Source organism: Ursus maritimus, unplaced genomic scaffold (genome assembly GCF_017311325.1).
Source record: "Ursus maritimus isolate PB19 unplaced genomic scaffold, ASM1731132v1 scaffold_5, whole genome shotgun sequence".
Lineage (NCBI taxonomy): Eukaryota > Metazoa > Chordata > Mammalia > Carnivora > Ursidae > Ursus > Ursus maritimus.
Window position 1 is genome coordinate 30,270,541 of NW_024426663.1, and position 24,011 is coordinate 30,294,551.

At 44.2% G+C, this 24,011-nt stretch overlaps 2 protein-coding genes across 7 annotated transcripts in view; both read right to left on the minus strand.

Moving 5' to 3' along the window:
- The window catches only part of LOC103663859 (corticotropin releasing hormone binding protein), a 60,177-nt gene extending 54,441 nt beyond the window's left edge, over nucleotides 1-5,736 (minus strand). The window contains exons 1-2 of one of the 3 annotated variants that reach the window (XM_040622168.1): nucleotides 5,304-5,736; nucleotides 1,298-1,469 (exon numbers count right to left, since the gene is read on the minus strand). The gene's annotated coding sequence lies outside the window, so the exon portion shown is untranslated. Of the gene's footprint in view, nucleotides 1-1,297; nucleotides 1,470-4,625; nucleotides 5,264-5,303 lie in introns of those variants that run through there. The other 2 variants (XM_040622167.1, XM_040622169.1) reach the window with 2 other exon arrangements.
- Nucleotides 5,737-14,774: 9,038 nt separating this feature from the next.
- LOC103663553 (proteinase-activated receptor 2) overlaps nucleotides 14,775-24,011 on the minus strand; it is a 91,738-nt gene continuing 82,501 nt past the window's right edge. For all 4 annotated transcript variants that reach the window (XM_040622162.1, XM_040622164.1, XM_008691269.1 and 1 more), the window contains one exon: nucleotides 14,775-17,414. In XM_040622162.1, coding sequence (XP_040478096.1) covers nucleotides 16,303-17,414 — 1,112 coding nt within the window. In that variant the 3' untranslated portion in view covers nucleotides 14,775-16,302. The remainder of the gene's footprint in view (nucleotides 17,415-24,011) is intronic.

Sequence of the window (24,011 nt, forward strand, 5' to 3'; positions counted from 1 at the left end):
CTACAGCTCTCACAAGAGTCTTGAGAGCCACTCATGTTTATTTCAATGAGTTCCTTTTCTGCTTCAGCAGCTAGGCTCGGCTTCCATTGCTTGCCATTAAGAACCCTGAGTGATATCCCCCCATTCAAGGCACTGCTGTGGGGGCGCCCGGCTGGCTCAGTCAGGACAGCACACGACTCTTGATCTCCGGGCTGTGAGTTCGAACTCACATTGGGTGTAGAGATTACTTACAAATAAAAAAAGTAAAAGAGAGACTTCTGCTAAGTTGATCACATCTTCAGGGAGCCCTGCCCTTGGTCCAGAAAGCGGCAGACTCTCCACAAAGAACTGGCCGGATAGACTGGATCTGCCAGGTTCAGGTGAAGTTACAAACCTATGCACAGTTGCAGAGCCTCATTATGGTTGCATCTTCCTAGACCACTAGATTGCCCGGAGTTTGGTGTTTGCCTCCCTGTGACTAAGGCTCCTCACTTTCAAGCAAAGCGGGATGGAGTCCTGGGTGTGAAGGTCCTGCATCATTTGTTTCTCTTTTGAGCTTTAATACATATGCCTCCAAAGGACTTGGACTCCAAGAAAGTTATTTACTCATTTTCAGGCCGTGAACTCCTCCTTTTCCCAGCAGCTCAGAAATAGACTGGTGGTGGAAAAAGTTGCTCAAATAGCCTAATCTTCGTCAACTCTGAGTACCCAAGTGCATATAATAATGATATATTCTGGGTGCCTGGGTGGCTCAGTCGGTAAGCGTCTGCCTTCGGCTCAGGTCATGATCCTGGAGACCCAGGACCATGTCCCACATTGGGTTCTCTGCTCCGCGGGGAGTCTGCTTCTCCTCCTGACCCCCACCCCACTTGTGCTCTCTCTCTCTAATAAATAAATAAGTAAATCTTAAAAAAAAAAAAAAAAGAGAGATTTCTCCTACCTTGATTTGGCTCCCAATTATAGGGACACCATATACTTTAATGTTTCCTTTTCTTTAGCCAAAGCAAACTATTTGGTTACAGTTGAATACTCCTCTAGATTTTTAAAATATTCTATGTATCCACCAAGTTGAGACATTTCTCTTTAGAGTCTACTACCTTACCAAAAAATTTCTTATGTATCATCCCTGTGAAGGAATGTGAGTTGAAAAACTCCCATACTTACCTATAAATGTAACTTATAGTTTTGAAATAAAAGTTCAGAGACCAATTCTGAAGAAATTGTTTTAGATTCTAGAATGATTAGCCCCCACCCTGCTTATCACTGTCCTTGGATGACGGCACATTGGATCGCAGATGGATCAGCCATTTCCCCTCACCTTACTCTTGGCCTGATGTTCCCTGAGCCAGTCCGGACCATGACTTGACTGGCGAGAGAAGATGGCAGAAGACTGAGAAGGAATGAAGGACTCTCAGAAATCCCTTGAGTTTCATATACTTCTGGAACTTCATTCTGATGGCTTCAAGAGAGAGGCTCCACCCTCTTTGTACCTGTCAGAAGGTAACTGACAAATTGAAATTGGTCCTGGCCATTCCATCCTTCAGCAAGCAACATCTTCACAGCTTCGAGTCCTGGATAGATAAGAACTTCCACTGAGCCCTTTTAAAAACTGGCTAAAGAAAACGGCAGGCAAATTTAACTAAAGATGTTCCTAGGAGCTCATGGACTTACAGTTTATTATAAACAATTTTTATTTTTTCTAAAAACCTTGGTAAGAAAGTTCCTGCAGAAGATTCTAGGTTTGATTATTAAAAACAAGAATGGCATGGATCAGGAAAATTTTCATGTACAGAATTTGTTTCAGAGAGAGAATGAATATATGGAAGCCCAGATTTCACTTGATACACGCAAATCCTATATGGGTGGGTTGTATTTGACACTGTTTCCTATTCCTACCTTCCTGAAGCTTCTGTTCTCTTTGTTTCCATGATCTCTTATTATGCTGGTTTCCCTCCCACCTCTAACTCTTCTTCCTCCATGTCCTTTCCTCTGCATGAATCTTGCTTTCTAGTTTCTGCCCTTTAAATGTGAGCATTCTCCATTGCTCTATGTGGTCAATGTAGGCAATTTTAACTACTGTGACGGTTTTGTCTTCAAACTTTAAAATTTTAATTCCCAAGTCTATTTCCTCAACCCTGACCCGACACCCCTGAGAATCATATCAATACTATTTTACTCGCATTCACCTACAATACAGACCTACAACTTCTTGTGATACGCTGGTGTTTTGTATAGCCTAGCTATTTTGTATATCGTGGTGCCTAAATGGGGTATCTCTCAATCGGAGGCAGGGCCCTCAGATGTGGGGCAACCATTGGGTAGAAACCAATGGCACAGAAGGTGAAAGAATTCACCTGAGACAGACAAAAGAGAAGTTTACTGAATACACCACTAGGGAGAAGCTGAGGAGAGGCTGTCTGCAATGAGGCAGTGGTTGAGGGCTGTTCTTAAATGGGGAAGATGAGGGGCGCCTGGGTGGCTCAGCTGGTTAAGTGACTGCCTTTGGCTCAGGTCATGATCCTGGAGTCCCAGGATCGAGTCCTGCATCGGGCTCCCTGCTCAGTGGGGAGTCTGCTTATCCCTTTGACCTCCCCCTTCTCATGTTCTCTCTCAAATACAAAAATAAAATAAAAAAAAAATGGGGAAGATGAGGAGGTATGGCGACATACAGAATTTTCCCCTTTTTTGGAACTGTGCCTGTGTGCCTGGGTAAGTAGCCCATTAGTCAGTTGAGGGCCTATGGCTATTTTGAGCTGGGTCGCCAGGTGGACCTGGCACCTTCTACATTCCATTGCTCAAGCCTGTTTGCCTAAAAGCTGGCCTCTACACCTATCCCTTTTATACTTACACCCCTACTTACACTTCTAGGTTGTGAATTTTATTGCTCCTTCTTTGGACTTGAATTGGTTATAGGCTATACTAGTTAGCATGCATTTGTCAGCAAGTACTAGAAAAACAAAAGTACTTAAAACTTAATAAGGACATTTGTTATCTCACACCATAAGGGTTGATTCAGTGTTTCAGCGATGTCAGCAAGGACCCAAAATCTTCTGTTTGTCCTCTTCACCATCTTCTGTGTGCTGGTTCTCATCCCTGACTTGTCCCCGGTCACAAAGTGACTATCTCAAGTCCAGGCATTGTAACTTAGGATGAGCTGTGGAAGATTATTTGGAGAAATCCATCCATGTCTCCAGACTTTCTAAATTTTCTAAAATTATCGCTATATTCAGTCCACACAGTAGAAAAAGAAGTTTCTGAACTGTATCAGACTGGCCCTCCCCCAAAATTGCTTAAGCAATTTGGTGTTTTGGGAAATTGCCACTTGACTATGTTGAGGGAAGCTGCTAGAATTAGCCTTACACCAGTCTAATGGGGGATGGCTGTTGTTTGAACATATCCTTCCCTCTCTATAAAAACTCTCGGGAGAAATTTCCATGTGGTCATTGTGTTGAGACAGTCCTGATCTGCCTAAGCAATTATCTTATGGACATTGAATTGGCTGGCTGATAAGGTGTCCTCTTTTTCTTTAGCTGTTAGAAGGACTAGAGTCAAATCGGGGGCCCCTGAGGCCAAACACCTGACTTTACCACCTATATAAACTCAAATACCCACCACAGGGGTTATGCGGGAACGGCTGAACAAGTACAACACAGGTACCCATCAGAACTGACAGCAGTTACAAACAGTGAGCAGGGTCTGCCTCGATGGCCGGGCAGCTAACGCAGACGGCAAAAGAGAGAGAGAATAAGAAAAAAAAAAAAATCTTGACTTATTTTTGTTTGACTCACAGTTGAGAGAGATCTGAGTTCAGAGAAATGGTCCATGATGATAAATGGGAATGACACTCTGCCTCAGAGTTGGGGAGCCAAAGGGACTAGAGGGGACTCTGGTCAATTGGATGGCCACGCCCGCTTAGGAACGGGGACTGCACCTGAGGATTCAGATGATTGCTGCCAGACTAGAATATGGCCCAGAGCTCCCAGGACTTCCACTACTTTCAGAAAAAAACCAGGAATTCTAATTTTTGAGAATGCCTGGATTTTAACTACAATTCAAAACAACAAACGAATACATGGAACCGAAAATAAACAGACAAAGCTGCAGGCCAATCCGAACAGTCGAGTTCAGCTGAACCCAGCCAGCTGCGACTTCTGCTTTCTGCGGTGTATTTTGTATTAATCTCACTCCACCCCTCCCCATTTTACGTTTCAGTCTTGTTTTTTCCTCTTCTCTCCTACTTAATTTCCAATTTTTTACTCTATTTTTTGTATTCTTATGTATTGCTTTAAATCCTGCCTGGGGCAGAGCAGAGTATAAATAAACAGACTGCAGGACACCCCCCCTCCATTGCACCATCAGCATCTCACCGCCCCAAGTCACACCAGACTGTGTCATTTGCACTCCAAGGCATCCTCACCCCTCTAGTCCATATGGGACCCTCCTTGATTTGCTGTCAACAGCAATTCCCCCACTCGCCTCACTGCATAAGTCAGAAACCTGAGGGTCAGGCTGTTTCTGGTCTCTTCCTCGCCTGTGACCAGGTGCCAGGTTTACCCCCTCAGTCTCCCACCCCCTCTCTCACACTAGGCAGTGCTACAGGCCCTTGTGGCATCTGGATGGAGTGACCCTAAGAGATGCGGACTCACCTTCTACACTCACTTCGATCTTCTTCAAAATCAGTCTCCCCCAGCTATCGGGGTGCACACCTGACCTCCCCACCTTCACCCCAAAGACAGTCCCTGCCGTCTCTGAGTTAAATCTAAGCTCCCTGGGGCGCCTGGGTGGCTCAGTTGGTTAAGCGTCTGCCTTTGGCTCAGGTCATGATCCCAGGGTCCTGGGATCGATCCCCACATCAGGCTCTGTGCTCAGTGGGGAGTCTGCTTCTCCCTCTGCCTGCAGCTCCCTCTGCTTGTGCTCTCTTTCTCCCTGAAATAAATAAATAAAATGTTAAAAAACAAACAAACAAAACCTAAGCTCCCTGAAGTGCTTCTGTCGGTCTCACCTGCTCCATCAGCCTCACACTGAACACTGCTCCTGGGACCCTCAGTTGCCCAGCTCAGGCATCAGTGCCCCACAGAAGCCTCCCTGTCATCCCTCAGCTCCTCTGAACACTCAACCAGCCCTCCCACAGCTCCTGCACGGCCTCAGGCTTTCCTCTATCAATGCACAGGAAGTAGATTAGAGGATAATAATAGGAACTAACATGAATGAACAGATACTCTGACCAAGCACTGTTCTAGGCAGTTTAAATGTACTCACTTCATCCTCGAAAAAAAAAATTTTTTTTAAGTAAGCTCTACGCCCTACTTGGGGCTCAAACTCACCAGCCAAGATCAAGAATCCCACGCTCCACCAACTGAGCCAGCCAGGTGCCCCATCATCCTCAAAAATCTTAACAGGAATAACTGGCCCTGGTTTACAGCTCTTTAAGCAAAGGCACCAAGAGGTTACAGAGCTTTCCCAAAGTCATCGCAGTGGCGAAGTGAGGATTTCAACCCAGGGCATCCGGCTCCAGAAGAACTTCATCTTCGCCACTAGGGGGCGCGCACACGGTTGGGAGGAATCTATCTCAAACTGTTTCTTGAGAGGCTCCGCGCCCTCCCTCTCTGTTTACTCAGAGATTGATGGGCTCCAAGTCATAAATTACAGCAATTCCTGCTTTCCTTGGCGATAAGGAACATGCCTGCCACGCCCTGCATCTGAGCGATTCCCAGCCAGAGCTCCTCACTGCCCCAGCGCGGAAGGAAGACTGCTCCAAACTCCACCCCCCGAAATTTAGATAAGAGCGTTCTCCTTACCTCATCTCCCCAGAAGGCAACTGGAAGGTCAAAAGAAAAAAAAGGGAAGACTCTTGCTTCTAAATCTAGTAGTTGCGTTTGAGGGAGGAGGGCTTGGGGCCACAGAGAGTAGGGTTGGGGAGTACAAACAGGTGCAGAAAGCGGTTCCCGTGGGGCAGCCTCTCTAAAAGGTGCCTTTACCTTGGCCACAAAGAAACACACACACAAACACACAACGAGCCAGCCCATGAACAGCCTGATGGAGGCTCAGAGCCCTGGGGTTCTGACAGGCCCCTTGCCCTGCAATGCAGTTAGTTTCTTTCCCGGCTCCTGTGACCATCCTGGTTCCTGCTTGACTCTCACCTCACCTTGAAAGCTTCAGGGTTTCCTGTTCCTGTCTAGGCTGAAGGATCCAGAAGTACCTTCGAGGTACAGCTTGGGCTCCCTAGATCTGGTCAAGAGACTGAACTTAATCTCATGTCTTCCCAGACATGTCTTGTCATGTCTTCCCAGGTGCCACTCCCCAGAAGACACAGCAGCCCTGTGTGCCCCTCCTTGGGGCGGCCAGCACGCGGGGACTGCATAGACCATCAGTGCTGGGCTTAAGATCTCTCCTGGCCTAGAGAACCACTGCTCCAAAGGAGACAGAGGGGCAGACACAGCTCAGGAAATGTCCAAAACACACAACACCGTCTCGAAGGAAGGAACTCCATCATAGGTTCTGAAGACTGGAATGTTTCTCTTTCTGAAATAACTATTCTATCCCACCTGAAAACGAAAATTAAGAGGATCTACCCTGTGTCAGGGGACAATGAATGAATGAGTTGTGTCAAGTAGGTAATTAAAAAATGACACAAAAAGGCATACACGTGATTTATCACATGCTCTGACCAAGGTATACAAGCATCCCTCGACACATGCTGACATTCACACTCAGGATCTTGCTTTGAATAACCAACCCAACTCAACACCCCTGACACCGTGACGACGATGGAGGCCTGTGCTATGGCTGTGGCTGAGGCTACAGACAGGGGTGCTGCCGCCCACGGTGCTATGGAGGATATGGATTCTCCCCTTCTACTGAAATTCTGCCCCGAGAGCCCAACTACTGAGGCCATGAAAGGATTCTCCAAATCTGACTACAATAACCAAACAAGATCATTCAGGACCAAACCAAGATCAAAAGCACTGAGAATCTGAGATTTTAGGAATATTTCTGACTTCATAATGGTGTCTTTCATGTCTCCTAGTTTCATTTATTTGTGGTTTTATAACTGTGAGATTTCTCTATTCCTTTTGTAATAAATTTTCTTAAGTTAAAACAGCAAAAAAGGAAAGAAGGGAAGGAGGGAGGGAGGAAGGAAGGGAGAAAGGAAAGAAGGAAGGGATGGAGAAAGGGAAGTTTAGAGTATGCAAACTGTAGAATTATAGAATGACGGGCATTCTAGGGAGATCAGAACGAATGTGTAGGAGCGAGAGGCACATGCGAAATGTCCACATTGCCAGGTCATGATAAATCCTGTCAGAGTGGAATTCTTAGGCTCAGCCAGCCAGATCCAGATGGTGGCTGGGCGGGTGGGGGTGGGGGGGTCCTGTTCTCTGTTTTTCCCTATCTTTAGAAGCATATTAACATCACCATGAGGCAGCAAAGCCATAAGACTTTTACTGTTCTTAGCTGCTCCCCATAAGTGCGAAATGAACAGATACATAATCAGAGTTCTTGGGTCAACAGGGCCCTTTAATCCCCGTAGCATGCTTTTTCTATTAGCAAAATCCAGAGTGGGAACAACTGCAAACAGCCTGTTTTCCTCCACAAATACATTGCAAGGGGGAAAAAAGAGAAATTAAGAGACTTAAAAGACATTAACCAATTGCAATGTGAGCTTTATTTGGATTCCAATTATTTAAAAAACTAAAAAAAGAAACCAGTTAGAATATTTGAGACAAGTGGAAATTTGAACGCTGACAGGGTGCTCGTTATAAGAAATTGCCTTTTGTAAGGCATGATTTTTAAATTATCTTTTAGAGCACTGAAACATTTATAAGTGAAATAAAATGACTTCCAGGATTTGCTTCAGAATAAATGAGATGGGGAGGTGAATGGAGTAGAATTTAACAATAGTTAATGGTTGTTAGGACTGAGTGATGGACACATGGCACTTCCTTAAACAATACACCATCTGTGAGGGTACAAAATCCTCCATAATTAAGTTTTTAAGAAGTAAAAAGAGAAGAAAAAAGGATTCTAGTTTTAATTAACACCCATTATTGAAAAATACTGTTTTCCTCGTTGCCCTGCAATTTTTTTTTTAACCACAAATTCTGATAAAGCAGTTATACTTTTAACAAAGTCTCCCATCTACAAAAATCTTTGGAGGGAAAATCTGTCAACGATAAGAACAAGACACAGCCCCCTCCAGGTGCCCAAGTGGCTTCTGAAAGAACTCAGAACACAAGGCTTGGCTACAACTGCTTTCTCCTGATTAAGTAATTAAGTCTACCCAGTGCTACATAGAAGCTATAATTAAACTCTTTTGTGTACTGAAGTCATTCACCCCAGGCTACACGGTGAAACTGGGGTGAGGAACTTGGAACTGAGCCAAGTTGCAGCAAAGTTGAGAATTAATCCTTCATCTGCAGGTGAGCTGGCCAGGGCCCAGGCTCTGAGTCCAAGCTCTTAGGTATCAGCTGTGGTGACCAAGACCACGCTCTCACATTCTCCATAAAAGAATGATAGAAAACTTTCCAGAATAAATGACATTTGAAAGAGAACAGAAATTTTCTGCAGCCCACCCGGAAAAGCAATTTAGATTTCCTCTCAGAGATAATACAAAGAGAAATGGGACCAAATTCCACACACACACACCTCCTCCCCTGCCAGAACCTTTCAAAGGTCACTGCCTTATTGGTGAGAAGGAGTGGGAGGAACATATAAAGTAAATAAAGGAGGAAAGACACAGCTTCATTTCTTCCAAGACGCTCAGTTTGGCCAATATTTAAGACTGGGAAAAAGGTGTTTACAGCAGAGCGGGTAAATAGACACGCACACACTGTTGACGAGTGTAAATTGACGCAACATCTCCAGAGGGTAATTTATCGTGATCAAAATTACACATACCCTTTGACCAAGAAATTCTATTTCAAAAAAAAAATTATATTTCTAGTAATACAGTATATCCAAAGACGCTCCACCCTCAACAGTTCCCTCTCTCCTGAATCACACTCATTAGCATATTCTAAAGATAACAGAATCGCTCTCATTGCTTGCCCTGTCCCACAATCCTCCGCTCCCTTTCGCAATTAAACTTGCTATATGAGATCCTCTGTCATGACTGTGTCCATTTCCGTACTTCTCCTTCTTTCTTGAACACACCCGTTGTGGCTTCCTATTCCCACCATGTGATTCCCAGCGCCTGGGGATCTCGTCAAGGTCGCCAGTGCTCTCCATGCAGTAAGATGCACTGGGTCACTTCTCTGTTCTTATCTTTTATTCCACGTCGTTCACCACTCTCTCCTGGACATCCTCCGCTTCCCTTCTTTGGACTTTCTTCCTTCCCCAGTGACCAGTCCTGTTCAGTCTCTTTAACTGGTTCTTTTTCTGCTCAAAAGCCAAGTGCCAGGGGCGCCTGGCTGGCTCAGTCAGTACAGCATGTGACTCTTGATCTTGAGGTTGTGAGTTCAAGCCCCATGTTGGGTGTAGAGATTACTTAAAAATAAAATCTTTTGTAAAAGGTGCAGCAGCCCTTTTTGCCCACCGGTTCTGTCCCCATACTTTAATAAAATCACCTTTTTGTGTGTGTGCACACACACGCACACAAATCTCAGAAGAAAAAAAAAAAGAGGTAAGTGCCAAAGTCCTCCAACTTAAGCCATTTCTCTATATTCTCTCCCCTAGGGCATCTCGCCAAGTCCTTTGCTTTAAAAAGCTAGTGGGGTGGATGGCTGGCTTAGTTGGTAGAGTGTGCGACTCCTGATGTTAGGGTCATGAGTTCGAGCCCCACTTTGGGAGTAGAGCTTAAATAAAGAAAAGAGAAATAAAAATGCTAATGATATGGCAAAGACTCAAACGTTTATCTCCAGCCCTGATTAAAAGAAAAAAAAATCCAGATTCAGATATCCAAATGTCCTACTCAATAGTTCTAGATGGCTGTGTTAACAGGTATCTCAAACTCAAGATGCCATGGCTGGGGCGCCTGGGTGGCTCAGTTGGTTAAGTGTCTGCCTTTGGCTCAGGTCATGATCCCAGGGTCCTGGAATCGAGTGCCGCATCAGGCTCCCAGCATCAGACTCCCTGCTCAGTGGGGGGTGTTCTCCCTCTGCCTCTGGCCCTCCCCCCTCTCATGTTCTCTTGCATGCTCTCAAATAAATAAATATCTTTATTTAAAAAAGAAAAGATGCCACGGCCAAATAGTACTCTTGACTTTCACCCCCCAACTTGCTTACTCCTCATTATTTCACCGTCATCCATCAAGAAAAAATCTAGGCATGGTCTTCAATTCCTCAATTCTTTTCCTCACAACCGTCAACTTTTCATCTAAAACAGTCCAAATTAAGTTCCCGTCTCTCCATCTCTATCTTCACCCTAATTCAAGCCAACATCATCTCTTGGTTGGATTGCTGGAATTTCCTCACTGTTTTTATTTCCCCTCTTGCCCTTCTATGATCCATGTTCTATAGTAACTTTTCAAATTACCAGTAAAACAACCCTCTGGCACCCTACCTTGAATCAAAGTCAAACTCCTTACTCCCTTCCAAACCCTTTCAATGATCTCGCGCCTGCCTCTCTCCAAACTACCAGATCACATTCTCTTCTCCCCCTCACCTACCCGCATAAAGCCCTTGCTTGGGATCCTCTCATGGCTGGCTCTTTCTCGTCCTAATGTTGCAACTTAAGTTTCACCTCCTTAGAAACTGTCCCTGACCTCCTAATACAAAATTCTCTTAGCATTTAGCATCTCCTAGATTTTGCCAGTATTAGATATTTTTCTTAATTTCAAGCTCTCTCCAATTAAAAAGTGCACTCCACAGGAAAAGGGTTCGTACCTATTTTGTTCTCCACAGTATCCTTCACTGCCCTGAACATGACTTGGCACACAGTGCACAGAAGACTATTGAACGAACAAGTATTCGAAAATATAGAAAGATATTCAAAGATCGCTTGCATAGCAATACAAGTATAGCAAAGAAACCGGAAACTACTGAAAAGCTAGAGGATTCCTTACAGTATAGGTATACAACAGTACAACTATTTAAAATAATGAAGTCAGGGGCACCTGGCTGGCTCAGTCAGAGATCATTTTGCTTAATCTCAAGGTCATGAGTTCAAGCCCCATGTTGGGCATGGAGCCTACCTAAACAAACAAAACCTAAAATAGTGAGGTCGATCTATAAATGCTGATATGGAAATAACGTCCAAGATGTGTTTAGATACAGTGTGGTAGCCAGCCTCCAGGATGGCTCCCGATGGTCCTTGCCTGCTGGTAATTATGCTTTTATGTGGTCACCTTCTACATCGAACTGGAGCCAGTCTGTGTGACAGAGTATGCTGCCGAAGATTGTGTGTGGTTTCTGAGGCTAGGTTCTAAAAGACATTGCAGCTTCCCACTCGTTCTCTTGGAGCACTCGTTTTGGGGGAAGCCAATCTTCGTGTTATATGGTCATTCAAGCAGACCTGTGGGCAGGTGCACATGGAGAGGAATGGAGACTTCCCACCAAAAGCTGGCATCAACTTGTGAGCTCTGTGAGGGAACCACACTGGAAGCCGATTCTCTAACCCCAGTTAAGCCTTCTAATGACGGTAGCCTCATGAGATCCCAAGCCAGAACCTTCTGGCTAACTACTCCTGAATTCATGACCCGCAGAAACTGTGCATATTTAGTAAATTTTTATTGTTTTAAGCCTCTAAGTTTTGGGTAAGTTACTTTATATATACTTACACACACACACACACGTACTATATATATATATATATATATATATTTATATTTATATATATATATACATACTTAATATATAGTATAATAAAACTCTTTTACTTAAAAATCATATTGGTATGCATGCTTATACATGTACACAAAGGGAGTAACTGGGTTCTGATAAAGTGGGTAGGGAGGGAATATGCGCTGTAGCCTTTTATATTCTCATATTTACTTACTAGACCACTTACTACTTTTACAATTTTTACAAGTTTACTTTTTAAAATGTTTAAGCAAGGGGCACCTGGGTGGCTCAGTTGGTTGAGCGTCTGACTCTTGGTTTCGGCTCAGGTCATGATCTCACAGTTGTAGGATCGAGCCCCACGTCAGGCTCTATGCTCGGTATGGAATCTGCTTCAGATTCTTTCTCCCTCTCCCTTAGCCCCTCCCCACTCACGCTTTCTCTCGAATAAATAAAATCTTAAAAGGAAAATATTTGAGCAAAACAGTGTTCAGAGGGATAAACCATAACGATGGCCTTTCCCAAGCCTTCTTGTCTTTCATGTTTTCCTTGACTTTCTCCGACTCTCAAGATCTGATTTTGGAATAGGCTGATACTCTTTAAAGGCTTTCCGGTAGCCCAAGTACTGGAGGACTGGTGTTGTGTTTAGTATCACTGCATTTCACTGAGAACATCGACCCGTGACTACTGCTAACACAGGAATCCTCACGTGATTATTCGCATGTAATAAGCAATAATGTTGCAGTAACTGTTTGTGGCATGGAGAAACAAACCACTCACACTGCTGCTGGGTGCTGACGGCTTCCCTGGAGCTCACCCTGGAGCCTGCAGGCGGGGACAGTGGTTTCTGCAGGAGGGGATGGCTCACAACTCTAGTTGTGCCTCATTTCTCACCAATAAAGACAGAGCCTGGGAAATATTCCTCCGGATGACCAACTGGTTGGGGCAAGAGTAGCTCACACCCGAGCCAGCTCAGACTCTCCTTCATAAAGACAGGTGTGGTATGAGTGACTCCTATCACTTCCATTTAGAGAGAGACACCATCTCAGTGAAGTCCCTAGGCTTAAAAAAAATGTGGGACTTGATCTGTCAGCGTCTGTTTTTTTCTTTCAGAACTGGGGCTGGATGACACATGCCTCTGACTACTGGAATCAGGAACTTCTCTCGTAAAGAACACATCCCAACTCTGCAGCGCAGAAACCTAATTTTAATCAGTGAGACTGGGGGGGGGCGGGGACGCACTTTACCTTTGATTCTGTAGCATAGTCCAATTCTCCCAAGGGCCTCCAGTGAGTTCCAATTCCAGGAAGAAACTGTAATCATTCAACTATGCATACTGATGAGATTACAGCCCCAGGATTTATGAGATCTTGATAACCAGGAAATTAGTCTGAAACTGCTGCTACAAACAGAAGTGACACCCCGGAAATATCCACAAAACAACTCCAAACCAGGCGGTTTAGCGTTAGTGCCGGCACAAATCCACATTCGCGTTCAAATTAAGAAGGCCCTCTCTTGAGTGGAGCCAGTGGAGTGCAAAATATTCAAATTTGCAGATCACCTTAAAAAATTTGGACCCCACTGGTGCCTGGGTGGGCCAGTCAGTTAAGGGTCCAACTCTTGGTTTCGACTCAGGTCGTGGTCTCATGGGCCATGGGATCGAGCTCTGTGCCCAGGGGGAGTCTGCTTCCGGATGCTTTCTCCCTCTCCCTCTGCCCCTCCCCCCGCTTGCTCGCAAGCACGTGCACACTCTCTCTCAAATAAATCAGTCAATCTTAAAAAGGAAAAGTTTGATGAAAAATGAGCCAACATCAACAACAACAACCCTCTTCCTCAGGGAACTAAATGATGATGATCCATACACGGACTACGACCTGGTCACTAAAAATGGGGAAGGGGCCCCTGGGTGACTCAGTTGGTTAAGCATCCGACTCTTGATTTCAGCTCAGGTCATGATCTCAGGATTCTGAGACTGAGCCCCGAGTGGGGCTCTGCACTCAGTGAAAGTCTGCTTAAGATTCTCTCTCTCCCTCTGCCCCTCCCCCAACTTTTGCATGCTTTCTCTAAAATAAATAAAATCTTTAAAAAAACATTTAAAAAATAATGAAGAAGATCCACATTAATGGATTTATAAGTTAACATATGTGTGTACATGTATATATTCATGTATTTATCTCGAGAGTATAATATACGTATATATTTTATAGATAAGTTATTATAAAAATTTGTTTCCTTTGGGAGATGAGAACGGGCATAGGTAGGAAAGAAAATTTTCATGTCATATGTTCTTGTTCAGTTTAATATACCAGCATTTATAAAATGCTGTATTATAAAAAAACCAGTATTATAAAAATGACTAATGAAGAAATGGCAAATACCAAAGTAAGTTTTTTCATTGGATCAGTCCATACACCACCTGCAGGGCCCCTGTGAGCCATCTGCTTCTGCCTCCTTTTCTTCTGTGCCCACCATCTTTTGCTTTCTTACCTGTAAAATGAAGACAACCTAAGCCTGCTATGAGACTCAAAGCAGAGAGTGAGGGGAAGGCAAGGTATAAACTGGCACTGAAGGGGAAAGGGGGTGGAGCAGAAAGGAAATCTCATTAGTCAGAGAGTAACAGTCGCAGTGCTCCGTGATATTTATGAGTGCACACGTGTGCCGAACATTACGTAACTCTATAAGGAAAATATCATTATCCTCATTTTACAGATAAGAAACTAAGGCACAGGGAAGGATCTTCCCTTAGCTCACAAAACAAGATATGATGGGGTCAGAGGTCAGCCTCGCCTGCCAGCTCAGGAGCCGCACTCTTAGCCACTCGGCTATGCTGCTTCAGTACAAATTAGAACAGTAAGATTTTGTTTCTAGTCAGATTAGCGAAATTTCAAAAGACAGATCAAATGTGGATAAACATTTCAGGAAACAAGTGCAAATGTACTATTCTGGTTAAAAGATAAATTATTGAAGGCAATTTGGCAAGAGTTACCAAAATTTAAAATGGTCATCTGACTTTTGACCTGGTCATTCTACTTCCACAAACTTATCCTAGGTAAATAAACACTCGCAAAGATGTCTACACAGTCCAATGCAGCACCGTTTTAATGACAACAACAACAAAAACAGAAAGAGAGACTTCAGGAGACATTGCTAGGGAAATGACTAAAGACATCACAATAGATCCCCAAATTAAAGTCTATATCCATTAAAAATGGAGGTCAACACGTAGATACAGAATGGAAGAAATGCTAAAATGTTAAGTGAAAACAACTGTCATCAAGCAATATGTACTGCCTGCCTTATGTATCTAAGAAATATGGTGTGAGCATCGCATTTCTTTTTATAGGAGTGATGCTGGGGCTTCCCTTTCCCCACACCCTCCCTCAAAAAAACCCACCAAAACACACAACGAAAAAATAAGTTGTTTAAAAAAAAAAAAAAGGGTCGTGTGTTATTTATAAATCAATCGTTACAATAAAACTATTACAAAAGTATCACAAATACAAGTTATGTAAATTCAGTCTGGAATAAGTATCCCCTAAATATATTATAAATCACATCTCTTTAACATTCTTTTCCAAACAGATGTAGTTCAAATCCAGTGAAGGCATTACAATTTCATATTGTGGCAAGTGAAAAAAAATGACAATAAATAATCCAACTATAATTTTGGAAAATACTAAGTGGTAAATAAATACCCCTCTTGCTTTGAAACATCTATGACTCAGACTACCCGAAGAGTCTGAGTCAGTACAAAGTTACACAACCTTTGTATTTCCATATTTAAAATCTTCAGTGTATATTCCTTGTAGTGAGAAGGACAGAGACAAAAGCTCAAAGGGCTGAGAAGTAACTGAAAGTCCTAATGAGACAACAAGCGGATCTCATTACAAGCTGTACGTAAAAGAGACATGCAGCAGCTGGCTTCTTCCCTAGCACCCAGACCAGTGGTTCTCAAGCCTGGGTGTTTACGAGCACCCGCAGCAGATGCTTGATAAAATGCAGGTTCCTGACTCAGACCCTGAGCTCTCTCATTCCTGAGCTGACAAACCTGCATTTTTACACAAGATCCACAAGGAGGTGGTAGGAGAACCCCACTGAACAGTCTAAGTCTAAGGTTCAATCCTAAGCGGCTGTCCCTGGTTGGAATGGAAGCGACCCTGACTCCGCGACCTTCTTCACCTCGTTACTTTCCTCAGCTGTCCAGTCCGTCCACGGGTCTGATCATCTCTGAGGACACTGGAGCTCTACCATGGCTGTAAGAGAGCCCGGACGTAAAAGAAAAGTAGTTTCAGCTAAGAACCGTGTCTTCATGCCAACACTAGTTCTTACCGGTCACTGAGGTGCTGTTTTTCACCGCCTTCTGAAAAGTCTGCTTCTGTTAGTTCCATTTCTGGGAGCACATGAGTAGAGGAATTCTACAGCTGACACCTGTGTTCATTTGGGGGACTTTCCTCATGCCAACAGGGAAGCTTCCAGCAATCCTGAGGGGTGCTACATACACATGGTACGTGGTGAGACCCATGCGGTCAGGGAACAACAGAAACATGCCTGTAACATTAAGCAGGCTCCAAATCCTCCTGTAAAACCACCAACGGAGATGCTGAAAACCTCAGTAAGAGGTTTTAACGCTGGTTGAACTTGAAGAGTAAGAGCTGGATTTCCTGGAGAACTTCTTTGATGTGAGGGATATCTGCATCTGCTGTACGGTACGCACACTTCGACAAAGGAGAGCGTTCTTCACATGATCCCTGAAGTCTTGAGAAACAAAGTAATAGACGAAGGGGTCAATGCAGCTGTTGAGGGTGGAGAGGCACAGGGCTGCAACGTACAGGGCGTACACGTGGCTCTGGCTCCTGGTTTTAATCAGGAAATAATGTACCACAAGCAGAAGGTTACTAGGCGTGAAGCAGATCAGGTACGTGGCCAGGACGGTGACAATGAGTTTGATGGCTCTCTGCCTCTTCTTTTCCGAGTTTTCATCCATAGCAGAAGATCGGAGAGTTCTGATCATTAGCACATAGGCCGAGGCTGTGAGGAAGGCTGGGAACAGAAAGACTCCGATGGCCAGAGAGAGGAAATAATTGAACATGTCCCCTACCAGCAGCTTCTCAGGCAAAACGTCGTGGCAGGTTGTGATGTTAAGGGCTGGAATGTACACAGTCTGCTTCATGACATACAAGGGGATGGTAACCAGCAGAATCAGCAGCCATATCCCCAGTGAGACTCCAAAGGCAATGTTTGCCTTCTTCTTGGGGTGCACCAATGGATTCACGATGACCCAATACCTCTGAACACTGAGGCAGGTCATGAAGAGAATGGAACAGTACATGTTGCCATAGAAAAAGCCAATGAGGACTTTGCAAAGAGCTTCCCCATAAATCCAGTTATTGCCATGTATGTGATAAGCAATCTTCAAAGGGAACCAGATCACAGAGAGGAGGTCTGCCAAGGCTAGATTGGCCATGTAAATCACAGCAGGGTGCTTCTTCTTTGTTCGGAAAAGAAAGACCCACAGGGCCATGCCATTGCTTGGCAAACCAATCACAAATACAATTGTGTAGACAATTGGAAGAAAGACAGTAGTCAGTCTTCCAGTGAGGATGGAGGCAGAAAAGTCATCCACAGAAAAGCCTGTTTCCACTGTAACTCCTTTCCCAGTGACATGAGATGAGCTGTCAACCTTACCAATGAGACTTCTTCCTTTAGAGGTTCTATTGGTTCCTATGCAAAAAAGGCAAGGCAGACAAGTGTCATTACAGAGATCAATCTTTCAGCAGTCATTGTTTAAATAAAAGTACTTTAGGGGCTTCTGGGTGGCTCAGGTGGTTAGGTGTCCAACTCTTGGTTGCAGCTGAGGTCATGATCTCAGGGTTGTGACACTGAGCCCTGCCTCGCTCCATGCTCAGTGTGGAGTTCGCTTGAGATTCTTTCCCTCTCCTCCCTCTCTTTTTTGCCCCCATCCACGTGCACGTGCTCTCCCTCTCTCTCTCAAATAAATAAATAAAATCTTTAAATAAAAATACTTTAGGCAAAGACAGAGGAAGTATACAAAAGGCTTACAATTGCTTTCTTTGGGTGATGGGATTATTGGGTTTTGTTTCTTTGTGTTTTACAGGGTTTTTTTCCGGAAAGTTGTGGGGTATATGTGAAATACAACATTGATTTCTAGGACCCAAAAAACTGACAGTATCTCAGTTTATTTTTACAAACGACCCACAGTTATTAGTTCATAACTGTTGTTACAATGGCCATCTATCTCATTCCGGCTGTGAGACAGGATCCAGCCTTGCCTGTCATTCCCTCTCCCAAAGTCTGACAGAGGGAGATTTCCAGAAACACAAGGGACAGGCCCTCTCCACTCACAAGGACAGCGCAAGCCATGGGCAGGGATTCCCTTGCTTCTGTGTGGCCTCCTGGAAGCCTTCCTACGGAGGCCAGCTGGCAGGCAAGTCTTCTGACCTCACGGTCGCTGAATGGGTCAGCGCACTATTTGTGTTCAGAAAAATTTGTGCTGACTTCCAAGCAAGTACCATGGCAAGCGTAACAATTTGTGCTGTCATTCCCATATTTGCATTAAACTTTAGAAACCATACACAAATGGCATACGCAGGCTACATCCTGCCTAACCAAGTGTTCACGGAGCTGCAGAAGAAAATGAGGGAGGGCGCATGGGTGGCTCAGTCAGCTAAGCATCTGCCTTTGGTTCAGGTCCTGAGCTCGAGGTCCTGGGATCAAGCCCCGTGTGTGGCTCCCCGCTCAGCAGGGAGTCTGCTTCTCCCCCTCCCTTTGCCCCTCCCTCCTGCTCCTGCGTGCGTGCAGATGGCGCACACACTCTATCTCTCTCTCAAATAAATAAAATCTTTAAACACTCCCTTCTTTAAAAACCAAACCAAATCAAATAAAGAAGAAAATGAGGGACAACTTGATGACACTAATTCTGAGAAACAGTAGGTCTTCACCATACGAAGAAAATATAGCAAATTGCATCACAATATGTCAGCGAGGAAGTTAAACTATTCACAAGTTTGTTTGAAAATTTTTATGCTTAGTCATTCCTTTTTCCTCTCCTAGGTTTGCACCCATGTTCAGCAGGATTGTTCACTTCTGGTGAGGTTTCCCTGTTAAGAACTAGCAGTGGAGGAGTAAAGGGTATGGAAGTCATTATTTCACTTTTTGTTCAGTGCAGTAGATTGAAAGGTAACCTCCAAAATGAGACGCCCATGTCCCAATCCCCAGGATCTGTGATCATTACCTTATTTAGAAAAAGGATCTTTTAACGCCTGGGTGGCTTAGTCGTTAAGCATCTGCCTTCGGCTTGGGTCATGATCACAGGGTCCTGGGATCAAGTCCCACATGGGGCTCCCTGGTCAGCGGGGAGTCTGCTTCTCCCTCTCCCTCTGCTCCTCCCCCTACTTGTGCTCTGTCTGTCCTATCTCTCTCAAATACATAAATGGCATCTTTAAAAAAAGAAAGAAAAGAAGGAAGGAAGGAAGAATGGATGGATCTTTTGGGGGTACTTGGTGGCTCAGTCAGTTGAACATCTAACTCTTGATTTTGACTCAGGTCATGATCTCAGGGTCATAAGATCGAGTCCCACATCAGGCTCTGTGCTCAGTGGGGAGTCTGCTTGAGATATTCTCTCTCCCCCTCTCCCTCTGCCTCTCTCCCTGCTTGTGCACTCATGTGTATGTGTGTGTGTGCGTGTGTGTGTGTGTTTGTGCATGCACACATAAATCCTTAAAAAGAAAAAAGGACCTTTGTGGATGTAATTAGGGATCCTGAGATGAGAAGATCATTCTGGATTATCCAGGTGGGCCCTAAATCCAATGACAAGAGGCTTTATAAGACAAAGGCAGAGGGAGACTTGAGAGAAACAGAAGAGAAGACGGAAAGGAGAAACACTATGAAAATGGAGGGAGAGGTTGGAACGACGCTGAGGAATAAGCCAGGGAACACCGACAACCACAAGAAGCAGTGGGAACCAGGAAGAGATTCTCACCGACAGTCTTCAGGCATGCTGACGCCTTGATTTCAGACTTTTGCCCCCCAGAACTGTGAGTGAATCCACTTCTGTTGCTGAAAGCCACCTGCTTGCACCGATCATGACGGCAGCCACAGGAGACTGAACACTTAGGATACACGCATCTCTTGTTCTAGCTTATTTCTTTTATGATGTTTTAAAAAGAATATGGATTCTTTTAAAATTAAAAATAATAAAATATTGCTACATATTACAGTGGTCCTCCAATACCTGACTAAAACCCACAGTAAGAAACACCCAGTTTTAACACGTATTATCCATAATGGAAAAATTTTCACAAAACAATTACCCTTACTACATGGGCTGCACTCTAATACTTTCTATTATATTTTATTTCATCCTTATAAAAAGCCAGTCACGACCCTCTACCCTGACTTCATGAACCACTTACCCAGGTTTTTCAAAACCAGTTAGCAGAGCGACCAATTCTGAGGCACCTCAAGAGGCCATTTCTTATAGACAGATGCGATGTCCGTGGAACTCTCCCCAGACCCAAAATGGCAAGGGTCCCTGTATGAGATTATAGGTTTCTTTAATCGTGGGATTGTGTCCTAATTTTTTTCTAGCTCCCACAGTCCCTGGCATAGCCCTGACATACAGCACGTGCTCAACAGCCCTGAGACAGATCAAGAAGCTCAGCGAAGGGGCTGAAGGAGACAAGGCAGAATCCAGAGCCCTCCCGCCCATTTCTTTAGCACCTGCTCCAGTCCTGCCCAAGCCAGCCAAGGACAGCAGCACCAGCCGGGCTGCTCCAGGGGCACAGCCCTACACAATGAACTCCCTTAATCCCAGTCCGTGCTCTTCCTAGGGCGCCTATCGTGCGTCCGACATTGCTTCCAGCACTTCAGTGTATTAACTCACTTCACTTTCACAACAACCTCGCGAGGGGGTGACTATTACCAGATCATCGCTGTACAGATCCATAAACCGATGCGCGAAGAAACTGAGTAACTTCCCCAAGGCTAAACAATTGTTAGGCAGGAGTCAGGATTCAACACCTAGCGGTCTGTTTCTAGAATCCACTTTTCTCACCGTTATACCACACTGTACCTCTGAGGCCCTGACTGAGTTTACATGCTGTGATCCACCCAGACCAAACTATGCCAGCTCCACACGGCAAAGCACCTGGATCCAACTGCCAAGTTAATGGACATAAAGGAGACAACAGGACATATTAAATACGGCACGACTGGAGCCAGCAAAATCCAGAATGTGGAAACCCTGCTACAGGAGCAAGGATCTAATTTCTTCAAAATACAAATTACAAAGCAAAAATAAGAGATAATGAGGTGTAGAGGAGGGACTCTCAGATTAAAGACTTTAAAAGACCTATTAATCTATGTAATGTGTGGTCGGCCTTATTTGGATCCTGATTCAAACAACTATTAAAATAGTACTTAGAGAGGCACCTGGCCGACTCAGTCAGTAGAGCATGGTGTCTTGATGTCAGAGTAATAAGTTCAAGCCCCACACTGGGTGTAGGGCTTACTTAAAAAATTTTTTCTTGAGGTGGGGGTGCCTGAGTAGCTCAGTCGGTTGAGCATCCAACTCTTGATTTAGGCTCAGATCAGGATCTCAGAGTCATGGGGTGGAGCCCAGTCTACTTGAGATTTTTCTCTGCCCCCCTCTCTCTCTCTCTGCCCCTCCCCCTCCCCCATGCACACCCTCTCTAATAAATAGAAACTTTAAAAAATTTTTATTAAAAAAATAGTACTTGTGACGCTCATGAGACAGAAATCTGAACACTGACTGAATATTTGATTATATTAAGAAATTATTTTTTAAGTGGTTATGTGGTTATGTTTAATAAAGAGATCTTCACCTTGTATGAATACATACTGAAATATCTTGAGATGAAATTGTATCTGGATTTATTTCAAAATAACACAAGGACTGGTACCTTCAGATACTTCTGGCGGGAATGTAAAATGGTACAGTCACTACGGAAAATAATCTGGCAGTTCCTCAAATGGCTAAACATAGAGCTGCCAGATGAGCCAGCAATTCCTACTCCCAGTACATACTGAAGACAAATAAAAACACATGTCCAGGGGCGCCTGGGTGCCTCAGTTAGTTGGGCGTCTACCTTTGGCTTGGGTCACGATCCCAGGGTCCTGGGATAGAGCCCCACATTGGGCTCCCTGTTTAGCAGGGGGGTCTACTCCCTCTCCTCTGCCCCTCCCCCCGCTTGTGTCCTCTCTCTCTCAAATAAATAAAATCTTTAAAACAAAACAACACATGTCCACACAAACACGTGTACATGGATGTTCACAGCACTATTCATAAGCATCAGAAAGTGGAAATAGGGGCGCCTGGGTGGCACAGTGGTTAAGCGTCTGCCTTCGGCTCAGGGCGTGATCCCAGCGTTATGGGATCGAGCCCCACATCAGGTTCTTCCACTATGAGCCTGCTTCTTCCTCTCCCACTCCCCCTGCTTGTGTTCCCTCTCTCGCTGGCTGTCTCTATCTCTGTCGAATAAATAAATAAAATCTTAAAAAAAAAAAAAAAGTGGAAATAACCCATGGGGTACCTTGTTGGCTCCGTCAGGAGAGTATGCGACTCTTGCTTGGGGTCCTGAGTTTGAACCTCACACTCGGTGTAGAGATTACTTAAAATTTAAGAAGTGGAAAGAACCCCAAAGTTCATCAACTGATGAATGGATAAATAAAACGTGGTACATGCATACAAGGGAATATTAGTTGGCAATAAAAGAAATACTGATACATGCCACAACACGGATGGGCCCTGCCTGTACTAAGGAAAAGATGACAGTCACACATTTGTCCTGAAAAGGCAAATCCATAGATAGAAAGTAGAATAATGGTTGTCAGGAGCTGGGGAATGCGGCAATTTGGGGAGTGATGACTAAAGGGGCGGGGTGGGGTGATGTGGGGTATTCTTTCAGGGTAATGAGAATATTCTGAAGTTGATTGTGGTGATGAATAAACAGCTCTGTGAATATTCTTAAAGTTATGGAATTGCAGACTTAAGGTGGGTGAATGGTATGGTAGTCAAACTGTATCTTAATAAAGCTGTTAAAAAATATCACAGGGAAGAAAGCAGGAAGCTAGGGCATAATTACTGACCTTGAATATGGGGTACACAGGATTCACTATTATCTACTTTCAGATGTTTAAAAATCTCTATAGTACCAAGCACGTATCAGGTCAGGAAGGTTCATGTAAACAGATCAAAATTTGTTTTAAGTAAGAATACTAAAATAAAAAGGGGAAAAAAGAGCAAGAAATACTTATTTAAAAAAAAAAAAAGGAAAGGAAAGGAATGGAGGGAGGGATTGAGAGAAATTCCCTAAGAATATTCTAACATACGACCTTGAATTGTCTCAATCAAAAACAACATTCATGTTAACTGTGCGCACTGTACCAGTCACAGAGCACATGGACAGCATGCTGTTTAACACTAAAAACATCCAGATGCTACTCAAAGATCCTCAAAGCCCTTTCAGCATAGTGCATAGACGTTTACCCCATACAACATTCTATACCAGTCACCAAGACTCACAGAACTTGTCTAGAACTGATACTCTCCCAGATCCCAACTATCTACCTACCTACCTACTTACCCGTATCTCCCACCTGTAAACCAGGTAAAATCTTTTTTTTTTTTTTAAAGATTTTATTTATTTAGGGGCATCTGGGTGGCTCAGTCAGTCAAGCATCTGCCTTTGGCTCAGGTCCTGATCCCAGGGTCCTGGGATCGAGCCCCACATCGGGCTCCCGGCTTAGCAGAGAGGCTGTTTCTCCTTGTCCCTCTGCCATTCCCCCCGCTTGTTCTCTTTGTCAGATAAATAAATGAAATCTTAAAAAAAAAAAAAAAGATTTGATTTACTTATTTGAGATAGAGGGCATGTGTGTACAAGTGAGCAGCGGGAGGCAGATGGAAAGGGAAAGATCTCAAGCAGATTCTGCACTGTGTGATGGGGGCCTCACTTCTACAACCCTGAGATTATGACCTGAGCTGAAACCAACAGTCAGATGCTCAACAGACTGAGCCACCCAGGTGCCCCCCCAGGTAAAATCATTTCTATTTCATAGTGGGAAAAAAATTATAAATGTACTTCTGAATTTTGAACACATAGGAAGGACTGGGTATAAAAGCATCCTAATTTATGGGCTATAATCAACAACACTTGCCCAAGTATGCAAGAATACATACCTGCAGATACTCAAGGCAGCGTCCCCCACCCCCACTGCAAGAGGAAATAAGCAGTGTTCATCAGCCCCTGTTCCTACCTTACCATATCCCCAGCTGGTCCC